Source organism: Odontesthes bonariensis, chromosome 1, assembly GCF_027942865.1.
Source record: "Odontesthes bonariensis isolate fOdoBon6 chromosome 1, fOdoBon6.hap1, whole genome shotgun sequence".
Classification (NCBI taxonomy): Eukaryota; Metazoa; Chordata; class Actinopteri; order Atheriniformes; family Atherinopsidae; genus Odontesthes; species Odontesthes bonariensis.
In genome coordinates this window covers 24,067,637-24,080,061 of record NC_134506.1, presented here as the reverse complement: position 1 = coordinate 24,080,061, position 12,425 = coordinate 24,067,637, and the positions used below count along the sequence as shown (strand labels likewise).

At 40.9% G+C, this 12,425-nt stretch overlaps 1 protein-coding gene across 8 annotated transcripts in view; it reads left to right on the top strand.

Annotated features, from left to right (window-relative positions):
- tcf12 (transcription factor 12) overlaps positions 1-6,699 on the top strand; it is a 75,548-nt gene extending 68,849 nt beyond the window's left edge. For 6 of the 8 annotated variants that reach the window (XM_075461292.1, XM_075461283.1, XM_075461257.1 and 3 more), the window contains 5 exons: positions 936-1,041; positions 1,137-1,299; positions 2,570-2,802; positions 3,520-3,673; positions 4,089-6,699. In XM_075461292.1, coding sequence (XP_075317407.1) covers positions 936-1,041; positions 1,137-1,299; positions 2,570-2,802; positions 3,520-3,662 — 645 coding nt within the window. In that variant the 3' untranslated portion in view covers positions 3,663-3,673; positions 4,089-6,699. The remainder of the gene's footprint in view (positions 1-935; positions 1,042-1,136; positions 1,300-2,569; positions 2,803-3,519; positions 3,674-4,088) is intronic. The other 2 variants (XM_075461300.1, XM_075461274.1) reach the window with 1 other exon arrangement.
- Positions 6,700-12,425: the final 5,726 nt, after the last annotated feature.

Below are 12,425 nucleotides of genomic sequence, written 5' to 3'. Positions count from 1 at the left end.
CCAGGAAATCTGAATCGTTGGAAACGTGTGTCTGAACCCGCGGCCTCCACCCAAATAGAGGTCCTCAGCTGTATGGTAATCAGGCAGAGCCATGAAAATGGCAGCGTTCTTTTCTCGCCAGAGCCCCGGCTTCCCTCCTCCTCCTCCAGACAAAGAGGTGTTTGGACACCTGTTGAGAGCGCAGCAAAGATTAGCGTAGCGCTGAGGAAGGGGAGGATCTCGTAGTGGTGGGGTTAACAGAGGCCAACAGTGACTGGGGGATCACATTCCAGAAGAAAAGGGGGAGACACTCTCCACCCACAGTGATGATTTCTCCGCCTTTCCTCGGTCCTCAAAGGGGAAATCAAATAGCTTGAGAGCATGTGGAATAGGAGGGACTTTGTGGTACAACATGGTGGGAGTTCACCATTTTTATGTAATGAATTTGGGGGAAAAAAACAAGAAGGAAATGTTCAGACTTTGGAGTGGGTTTAGTTGAGAAAAAGAATACAGGATTGTAGACATGAGACGGGGATGTGTTTTCAGTTCTGGCTACAAAGAGCTTTGCCTGAACATGTCACACCAATGAGCAGTGTAGCACAAACAGAGACATAGATGGGTTCTTTTTTAAAAATTATGATACAATCCATTTGTAAAGCTAGTCAGCAAACCATCCCCAGGAGCTGGAGATAGACCTGGACCATCATTATAACTGTCACTTAAATGGTTCAGTCTTTAAACACGATGAATAGATGGCGATGAATCTGAAATTCAAAGGCCATTTAGTGTAACTACATATACCCTCAACTGAGGTTATTTTTCTGTTTAGACCCAGGAGGTTGTCCATATTTGGCTGTTAACAAGCTGTCATCTCTTGCTGAAAAGTATTGTTGTCTGTGCTGTCTCAGAGGATGTCTGCTTCCTTTCCTCACATGTCCTTCCTGTATGTGTTGCAGCAGGGTGGTGATGACGCTGCCAGCCTGAACAACAGTCACAGAGGGCTGCCCAGCGCCGGCTCTACGTCCAGCACAGAACTCAACCACCAAGTGGAGGCATTCAGAAGTAAGATGCACTCTGCAGTCAGTACATTTGCACGGCTGAAAGGGATCAGTGTATGTATGTATGTTTTACATCCACATTTATGTAATTGACAACAGGTCTCACCTCAGGGCTGACTGGCCAGGTGCCTGCCACCCTGGAGCTAAAGGTTGAGAAACAGGAAAAGGATGAGATGCATGATAGCCTCTCCATTGATGCCAAGTCAGATGATGAGAGCGACAGAAGAGATATGAAGACACCCAGAACAGGCCCACGCACAAGGTTGGAACATTTTAGTACAAAAGAAGGCTCCAAATATTTTCCAGAAGAGAAATAAATTAGTGTTCAACTAATATTTGGACATTTATACATATATACAACAGAAAATTGTATAAACTCGTTAAGAAATGAGTACCAATTTTATTAAGATATTTTCTAAAGATTGCAGATGGTACTAGTTTGCAAAATGATGAAGTCTTACGCTAGTATGTTTATGTTTATGCATTTGAAAGATGCTTTTATCCAAAGCGACTTACAAATTAGGATATGACAATGCAGCGAACATCAAAGCTAACAATAAGCTACATGGAATTAAAACCCTTAGTCAGGCTCTGTCAGAAGTGACAGGGGGCACGGTGTAGAAATAGAGTGCAGGCATAGAGGGAAGTACAGAAAGAGCAGTAGGGGAGTACAGAGTAAGTGCTAGGGTAGGAGATTCTCTCTGAAGAGCTTGGTCTTTAAGAGTTTCTTGAAGATATTCAGGGACGCCCCTGTTCTGGTAGTGCTCGGTAGGTTAGGTTCCACCATCGTGGAACGACACATGAAAAGAGTCTGGATTGTCTTGAGCGTGGTGTAGGCACTGCTAGACGACCATCCTTTAACGACCGGGGTGACCGAGTTGTGACATAAGCCTTTGCGAGAGCATTCAAGTAGATGGGAGCCGTTCCATTAAGCACTTTGCAGGCTAACATCAGTGACTTGAATTTGATGCGGGCGGGTAAGGGTAGCCAGTGGAGCTCGACGAACAGAGGGGTGACGTGTGCTCTTTTAGGCTGATTGAAGGCCATCTGCAGAAGTTTAACAGCACAGGCTGGGAGAACAGTTGGGAGGGTGTTGCAGTAGTCAAGGTGGGAGATGACCATAGACTGCACCAGGAGCTGGGTGGCGTGTTGGATTAGGTACGGCCTGATCTTTCTTATGTCTAACAATTCGGAGTGGTATGATCGAGCAACAGGGGCAACATGATCTCTACTGGTCAGCTGGTCATCATGACACCCAAGTTTCTAGCTACCTTTGACGGAGCAAGAGATAGGGATTCAGTTTGGATGCAGATGCTGTGGTGTATGGTTGGTTTGGCTGGGAAGACAAACAGTTCAGTTTTAGAGAGGTTTAGTTGGAGGTTCCTTATAATTGGAACAGTCAATGAGAGGTTGGAGCGAGTATTTGATATTCTCTTTTTGATGAAATGGTCCCACTGTCAGTCAGGTTGAGACCTCTGTTACCACAATCTGCTTTGCATTGACAGCAGGTGGATCTCTTCTCTCGTTTTCAGCAGCGTCACTGAAGATGAGGATCTGAATCCTGAGCAGAAGGCTGAACGTGAGCGTGACAGGAGGATGGCCAACAACGCCCGTGAACGCCTGAGAGTGCGGGACATCAACGAGGCCTTCAAGGAGCTGGGTCGTATGTGCCAGCTGCACCTGAAAAGCGAGAAGCCCCAGACAAAACTGCTCATCCTCCATCAGGCTGTGGCCGTCATTCTTAACTTGGAGCATCAAGTCAGAGGTCAGTGTCGTAGCCTTGCCGCAAGTATCTGAAATGTCATCAGCTATCTCATCTGCAGTGTCCTGAAAACAATCGGGCTATTCCATGTCAGCTCAACCGTGTTTTTGAAATGCTCTTACCTTTGATTTTCTCCTGGTGAAAGTTATTCTATATGTTCAGATGGTGGAGCCACGGGGGGATTTCTTACTGCATTATCTCCATCATGTATTTTCATCTGCCATCAGAAATACATTTAACAAAATAAAATAAAAAATGAAGCATAGACTGCTGCTTGTCCTGCCATGGAATAACTCAATTATTGTCTTCATATCGTAAGACTACAAGTGATCATTTTATTTTAGTGTCACACCCAGAGAGGACTTTAAGTAGAGCCCTAAACTGAGCTGTACTCTGATTTATAGGGAGCTAATTCACTTTACACAACTGACAATGTGGATATTGAGTCATGATATCACACCAGTGTTAAAAACACATCTTGTTTTCTGTATTAGTGTCTTCATTAAAGATAGTTTGAATAATCTCAGTTAGGGCTTTTTATGACGCAACTCCTCCATTCAGTCATCAAAATTCTGCTTTGTCGCATATCATTGATCAGGTTTGATTAAAAAGAATCAACGATTTTGATCTGTGAATTTGTACTCTTGCTGTTTTGTTCAAATAAAAGTAAAAAAAAGAAAAAGGCAGAAAAGTTTGATTTCAGTCTCTTTGGACTTTCAGAGCGGAATTTGAACCCCAAAGCAGCCTGCCTTAAGAGACGGGAAGAGGAAAAAGTGTCCGGAAGCTCCAGTGACACCCAACAAGCTCACACGGGAGTCCATCCAGGCCTGACGGACACATCCAACTCCATGGGCCACCTCTGAACAGGAAACAGGTACTTGCACCTCAGCTGACCTTTGTTAACATCTCAGAAGGCTGTCAACATCCTCAGAATCTCTTCTTAAAACTTTTTATTCCACTATTATATTTAAATTTCAAATTGTATTTTCTGTTCTCTCTGTTTAACCAGAAAATAAGTCTTCAACTTACAGATATTTTGATTTGTTCTATGAAATAAAGCAAAACATTCATCACAATTTATTTTAACTAGTAAGATGCTGTCTATCTGCCTATCATTTGGCTGATCGTGCCTCTGTTCATACATCACTGGAATGAGAAGAAAAGTCTGTAGATATGTGCGACAGTCTCAGTAAAAGTTTACCCTAAAGCAGACAGAATCACTTGTGTCCTTGCTTAATGATCGTTGATCTTCCCCTCTAATCTGTACATTTCTCCATTCCTCTCTCCAGATCAGCAAGATGCAGAGCATTTCTGTCCCGCTTCAGTCGGTGAAATTGCTTCCCAGCGACCGACAGGACTCTGTGTTTGTGACATCAATTGGAGGAGAGAGACCACTTGAAGCAAAACTACGAGTCTAAACACAATCCAGTTCTAAGATCGAAGAAGAGCCAAGCGTACAGCTCCCTGCGACCGGTTTCCATCTGCAAATTTCTCCCCATAAAGAAAAATCCTCAGCACATATCACTGTCTGCAAGAAGTGTGATGCTTCTGAACAATCAGAGACTTCGCAATCTCCTCCATCTGTTTGTGGAAATTGCCTCGTGCCTAAACTGAATTGACGAATGCATTGTAACAGCAATTGTTTCTGTTTGTCTGTTTCTTTTTTTGTTTTGTTTTGTTTTGTTTTTTTCTATTTATTATGTTATTGAGCTATGAAGTGTATGTCTAAAGGGAAAGTTAGGTAAATTCAAAGAGAAGCAAGCAGCTTTTCAGTTGATCTATAGTTTGCTGGCGTCATCGCTAAAACTGAGCACTCCGCCCTGAGAAGTCTTCGGCTAGTCCGAGATGCGGGGGAAAAGATTTGAGCACTGAAAGGATCGAGATTAATTTATTGGCCAGTTTAGATTGATATTTATATCCAACTGAATATAGCTTTTAGAAGCTAAAGACTAACCCCACCCAATGTTTTTTAAAGACGATATTGTATTTATATTTATATGTGCTTCATTCTGCCACTGGCCACCCGTGCAACCAAAACTACCTATAATGTTTGTTGCCGTGCAGTTTAGATCAGCTTCTGCATTCCCGAGCATCGCGACAAACGGGCCCAACTACATTCAAATCAACAATGTTGTCCACAAAGGTGACGGACGAATGGCAAACTGTAGTTTTACTGAAAGCTCAGATTCAGGTTTTTTTATTTTGTTTTGTTTTCCTTGGTAGTGAACAGTGAAAATACACAGAGAGCAAACTTATCTGCAGACCTTAGCATTCCCTGCATATTTTTTTAGTGTCTTAACTAAAGGAATATGGGTCACTGACCCGTTGTTCCTTTGCCATATAGTGTTAAATGTAAGCAGTTACATATTTTTGCAGATGCTTGTCTACATTTAGCCTCCTGACGGTTACGTCGTTGATCTCAGCATTGGGATGGCTCGTTTGTCTTGTGTTTTGTTTTCACCGGCAAATCAGAGATTGCTTATCAGAGATGTAGTTAAAAAAAAAAGTACAAATAAGAAATAAACGACGACCACACCTTCTCCTGGCCTGATGAACATATCAATTTTTACTTCTGTTACTAAATCAAGACATTACATTTCAAGCGCAGTTATTCAGAGTAACGTTAAGTTATGCTTATTTGTGTTGTAGCACGTCCTTTCTTTTGACTTTCAGCATTATGACGTTCAGTTTCAGTCATCTGAGAGAGCGTCTAAGTTATTTTTCAATGATGTTTTGATCAAAGCCATGATAGCACTCGATACAGTCAGCCAGGCTCCATATTTCACCAATTTTGTTGGATGTCATTGAACTGTAGCATGATAATGAACAAAAGCAGTGAAGAGGATGTTCTTTTACATTTCAACACATATTGGTCATGGCTTTATTTTTGTTTTCCCTATCAGTGTGCATGCTTTACGTTTCTCCTTTTATGAAATCTTTGGTCTTAAGACTTGCTTTATATTCCATATATTTCTTTGTGTATTCGGTTCTACCATTATTTACACCTTTAAACAAGGCTGCCGCATTCAGAATGGGTATTCTGTACAATAAAGGGACTTCGGAAAGAATCGAGGATCACCACCTTTATTTCTAGCGAGGGCAGAAAAACATAATCAGTTTTTGTGTATTCTCTGACTGAATGTGGCCTTGTTCTTCATTTCAGTATTTCATGACCTTGTATTCCTGTTGGCAGACTTCAGTTGAGGGCATAATGTATGTCACTTCCAGCTCTATTTCCTTCATTTTTTTTATTTTTTAAATGTCCTGTTCTTCCTGTGTTTCTTTGCTCCTTTGTTTGCCAAGTTAGACTTTGCTGTATTCCCAGATGCTTTCCCCTTGTATAATATATGACAAAAAAAAAGAAAAGGAAAATGAAAAAAAAAACATTTGGCTTATTTTTCACTGTAGTTAGTCTTTTATACAATAATACTGTAAGAATATTTCTTGAATTCTAAATATTACTCTTTCTAGATTTTTGAAAGCAAAAGTTTTGAGTAAAAAGTTTCTTACTTTATTTTACTATGTTAGATAGTAAAATGTACGGTTATTTACCATGACATGCCCATTATGACGAGATATTTACCAGCGGCATCTCCAGAACAACAGCTGAAGTGTTGCTCGTAGTCTAGTTCTTAAAAAGGCTTCGCACGAGCTCCAGAATCACTGAAAAGGCGACCTCCGTCTTAGTCTTCAGTCTCCGTGGTCAATTGATAAAAGATTTGTTCCTGTGTCAAATAAAGGGTGTTGTTGGTGCACATCAAAAAGGATGAAAAAAAAGAACAAAAATGAAAACAAACTGCGGCAGCAAGAATTTGAATTTTCTGTCTTTTTCAACAGGAAAAAAAAACAATGTATATAACATTTATGTTGCAATAAATGTGCCATCTTTTTTAAACTCCATTGTACGTGCAGTTATTTCTCTCCCAGAACAAACATGTTTCTCATTAATCTCTGTGTCGTGCTTTCGGCCTCCGCGTTGAATTTTGGTTTGTGAAAAACACAGAAGAGAAACGAGGAAAGGAAATTAGGGTAATTCAGACTCTGTTATTGTTTTCGTTTTGGAGATATTTCTACAGTGTATTTAGGCCAAATGAGTGTTTTACAGTATGTAACTCATTTGAAAATAGTACCAGTGGACCATGTAGTCTGTATGGAAAGTACTATGAATATATGTTTATTTTTAATAAAGTGTGATAGAAGTGCTGTGGTCGTACTCTTTCTTTACATTTAGATTTATGCAGAATGAAGAGATAGTTCCTCTTTGATGTTTATTGACGGGGACGTTTTAATCTATTCATTTTAAGTTACATACAGTTTAAACACTGTATGTAACGTTCCTCTAAGATTTCTGCCCTGAGAGTCAATCTTCAGGTTGGATTTTTTTTACAGTTTGCTTTGTGTAAATGCAGAATAGAACAACGGATTTACTTAAGACCGAGGCACCGTTATCAGCTGAAAAATGCTTCTAAAACGTTTTGGCTTGAACTGGCGTTCTGTGCTCGGTCTGCTTCTTGCGCTGTGACTGTACTTAATGAATCCCACAAGTGTTGTCAAATGCAGCTCAACCTGGAGGACTATTGTGCTTTAAATCTCAGGATCCATACATCTGCATCAAATTATCTTCTTGCAGACGTAAGTATGACAGTATGCATCTCATCCTTAGAGGACTGATCCCTGTTCGGTTTTCTGACAGAGGTGATGCTCGGTGGGAATGCGCTGACTGCTGCTTCTGTCTGCGGTGAGCTCAGAGATACAGCGTAAATCACAGCTGCCATCTTGCAGCATTCTGTGCCGGGGTAAGCAGAGCGTGTGAGCGTGGTGGGTGTGCATGTTTTCTGTAAGAGTGAGACCACCATGTCTGAAGGCTGACTTCCTGTCATGGCTGCGTGCTGAGCCAGTTGACAGAAGGTCCTTGGCTCGCATCCTTGAAACTGGACCAAAGAGCCTGCTGCTCCTCCTGCTCTAATCATGAGATCATCCGCCTCTCTGCTACTTTCAAAATGCAAGCTGCACTAAACATGCTGCTCGTCATCATGCATCTTTTTTCAGATTCTTATCTCAGATCGTTAGAATTGACAACCACAGTGTGGTGGAGAGACGTTTATGCGTTCTTAAGCTTACACAGAACAAAAAACCTGACGGATACATCAGGTGGTTAACTGGCAACAAAAACTTCATGTAAGTGTTTGTAAAAATGATATTTACATGTACTCCCACAGGGAATGCTGTTGCCATCACAAAGTGTGTACGATGGATGCCATGAAATGTTCTCTACATACTACAAACAACAGCAACACATTGGTGAATAATGAGTTAAAAGATACCGTCACATTTCTCCAAGTCTTTGACACACCTGTATGTACAGAGAAAGCCGTTTGGTTGCAAGAGGTGAAGATAGTATTTACATAAGAGTGGCACTGTGTAAAAGTAGTGTTCAACTGCAATGAAAGACTGCAATGTATACGAATGAGACTATATGTCATCATAACGAGTAACATATCATATAAAACTGAGAGTACTCGATGCAGGAAAAGACCTCTGTAACCGATTTATTGTATCTAAAGATTACTGCTTCTCCCACAGTAATGTAGAACCAGGATTTTACTATTACAGATGATGTCCAACTGCAGCTACTGAAAATACTACTTTGAAGTAGCCTAAAATAATTGTCAAAAAAGCATCCATCAATTTAATGTCTAGTCAATAATCGATTAATTGAATACTGTTTTGGGTGTTCGTGTAGAAACTGTTGGTTGGTTAACTTACAACAAAATATCATATTTATGAACTCTGCTAATGATACAAACATGAAATATGTCCGTTTGTACAGTAGCTACTAATTAAAGCTGTCAGGACAAAATGCAGTGAGCAGAGACTGTGTGTATAGTGAAGTATAATATGAACATATTTCTACATGTAGTGATGTGCTACCAGACCCTCAACATGTGGAGCAGCTGGCAATCAAGCCACTCTAGTAGCTGAGCCATGATCCAACACTACATAGTGGGGTAAAGGTAAATGTGTTATTAAAGTAAGCAGTAAAGTTTAATGCTCTTCAATTTTGCAGATATGTTCAGTGCCTGAGTAAATATACACAGGTACATTTCACCATATTTACTCCTTCTGTCCACACTGGCTGTGAAGAGATGTTGATGTGTGAGTAATAAAATCCACAGTCCTTGTTTTTATAAGCAAACGCATGTTTGTGTTCAGTCGGAGCCAAAATGAGGCTCCACCTTTCTGACATCGACAACATGAAAGTCATAGGTTGACAGGATGGACGAACCAGACTCAGGACACAGCCAGTTGAAGTCCAACAGACGAGGTTTATTAAACATCGAAGCGCGGTGAAAGAGTTCAGCAACGTAGGAAGGGAAAATGTGAGAGCAAAACCCACAGAAAAGGCATGGTCCGTGTACAACAAGAGAAAAACACCAACAAACAGCTAAAACCAAGGAGCATAAATACAGAGGACAGCGAGGACTAACTGAACACAGGTGTTAGGTGGGCAACTAAACACAAAAAGGGCTTTGAGTAAAAACAGGAGAGAAAACTCTGACACGCATGAGCAAAAATGACTTTGGAATAACACAGTGTGTGAACATAAAGCGGACTCAAATGTTAAAGAACAGAGAATTTCAAAGCAAAATAGAACCCAGACCCTGACAACAAATGAGCTGGTTTACAGTGATGGATTCTAGCTGCCACATTGGCTCATCATGATCTGAGAAAAAGATTAAATCGAGCTTAACGTGCATTTCTGAAATTTATGTCAGTGAGAGTTGCCCCTTGAAAGCCTGAAATCCTCCTTACTGTATAATTGGGATAAGACTGGGCAGTGCACTGAGCATGCCCATAGGTCCCAGCTGTGGCACCTCAGCAGAGAACAGAGGTCCCATTGTGTGCTGCTGAAACCCAACACAGTGGCTCAGATTAAAGGCTGTGGTCCTGCGAGGTCTCTGCGGACCCAAATATAAACAGTGAGTCACTACAAAGGCAAGGGGGCAGCTGGGTCCCCAGTTTAATGTAGTTTATACTACAGTGGCTTCGTTTATTAGAGAAAAATAACGGCCCATTCAATTGGTCATTCAGGAATTTAAAATATATTGGACAGAAATGTCCTTTAATTCAACAAAAAGGACAAACAAATGACGGTCCCAGTGTCTCAGTGTAATAACTGTCTGTTTTTCCATGCTTGGTATGATGGTAAATTCAGGTTTCTGCTGCTGGTCAGACCACAAAAAAATGTATTAACAGTTATAAGAAGAGGAATGTTTAGAAATCCATCGAGATACAGTGGTGCTTGAAAGGTTTTTATCTCTTCAGATTTGCCTGACATATTACTTCATCAGATTCTAAAACAAGACTTTAATGTCCATAATATCAGCACAACAAAACAAGTGAGCCAACGCTCCATTTAATCATGGGAGAAAAATGAACTTATGTTACACATATGCGAGTGGCAGAGGTGTGTGCACCGTTGCTTTCAGTAAGGGGTGTGTTGTTTCCACCAACTGCACATCTGCTTGGAGGGATTTTTGCCAATTTCTCCAGAACAGCTTTAATTCTAGAGAACCGGTGACTTTCCTCTCATGAACTTCTCACTTTAGGCACTTCATTCCCAAACAATGGCTTTATTCTTAATGTCGTACAGCGGGAAACTATGTGCAGCTCCAGTTAAAAAATAGATGTCTGGAAATTCTCCTTCAGAAGCCATCGTTTCATCTGTAATGAGAAGCTATCCTGGTCCAGATGCTGCAAAACAGGCCGGAGCCACGATGCCACTTTCTCTGAGTTTCACAGAAGAGAAATACGGTTCTCGCTCTGGAATCAAGTGTTTTCCTTTCTTCAAACATAACACTTGTTATTCAGACCTGAATGTTCTACTTTGGTCCCCATAACACCTCTTATCCATCTACCTTCTGCTTGTAATCTTCATCTAACTGAGAGCCGAGACCTTCTTCTTGCATTGTTGCTCTGTGTTCTCCTGATGTTGGACTCCAGAACATTAACATGAGACAATGTGAGTGGCCTTTAGTTGCTCTTCAGATACCCTCGGTTTCTTTGAGAACTCCCAGACTATTACACACCTTACTTTTTGAGGGCTATCTGCTGTTCCACCGCTCTTGGGTAAGGTAATAATGGCCTCAGTTTCATCCATTTGTACACAATTCGCCTGGTGGAGACCAAACTGTTTTAAGGAGATTTTGTAATCTTCTTCAGCCTGATGAATATCAGTAACTCTTTGTTCTGAGCTCTTCTGAAATTGGCTCTGTGTGTGCTTTGATACACTTCCAAAAATTAGTTGAGAAGCTCAAACTTTGAAAGATCTGAGTGGTGTGAATGAAACTGGGATTGCCGACTATAAACACCAGACTCTAATTTCACATTCATGTTGATGCTTACTCCTGGTTAAGTGCACATGCGTATGCTGTGTGTAACAGTGCAAAAAAGACAGATAAAGACAAATAAAATCAAGAGAAGTTTTGTCCACTTGATATATTGAAGCACCTCAGGCACCGGAAATGAATTATAAATATTTTGTATCGTTTCCTATCTTGGCTTACAGACTAAATGATTAAATTGAGGCCAAAATGGTCACATTCATTGATAATAAATAAATAAAATTTAAAAAAGATTATACATTACAATATAAGGATCAGCCTCTAAATTCAGTTTAGAGTTGTCAACAAAACTGAAACATCATTTTCAAAGGTTTTTTTAGTATTTGGACTGTGTCAGATTTCATGACACATGTCCATTGAGGGGGGAACTGCCGTTATCCATCCTGGATGTGTTCATTCACTGTTCAGTGTTACTGGTTTCCTGCAGCTCCCAATGCAAGAGCACGCTCACCCGAATATCCAATATCAAACCAACTTCACCACGGTGTAATTATGGTCACTCTGCGCCCATTTTCTCAGCATCATTGCTCCCCCTCACTTTTTACCATTACACAGGTTCTCATTAGCTAACTGCATTCAGGTCAGCTTACTATCCACTAGATGACGCTCTAGGTTTTTCAAGTCATGCGGTCACAAATTGCATTTATGGAGAATGCAGATAATTAATGCAACACCGAGTTATAGGACACAAGGGCGTTTAATCAGCAGGACGTTAAACCACCTAAATAGCAAAATTATCAGCTGGTGCAAATAATAATGAAAGCGCCCATACATATGTGAACTTTTTGTGCGTAGCTTGCTGTTTTTCTCACAATAACTTTAACGATATCTCAATAAATGGTTTTGAGTACTTGTAAATCATTTCCCCAAAACAACGGAAAACATATCAACAATTATCATAGCAATTCAAACCACACCACACCATGCTCTTTCTTTTTCTTTTCTTTTTTATTTATTATGAGCTCATTTGGCAGAGTAAGTAATTGATTGGGAGGCCCAACAGCTAATTAATCTACTTTAGGTTGGTTTCAGGCCGTGTGAAAAGGCACGATGAGTTGCTCCGAGCCGGTCCAAACCGAGTCGGGCCTGGGACAGATCCTTTCAGGTCTACGGTGGGGTTTGTGGTGTTAAATCTGTTCCTAGACCAGCCGGGCTCTCTTTTTGAGTGGGTGGGCGGGTTCGTGCGCTTGTTTGCGGAGGCGGAGCGGCCGATGGTCGGAC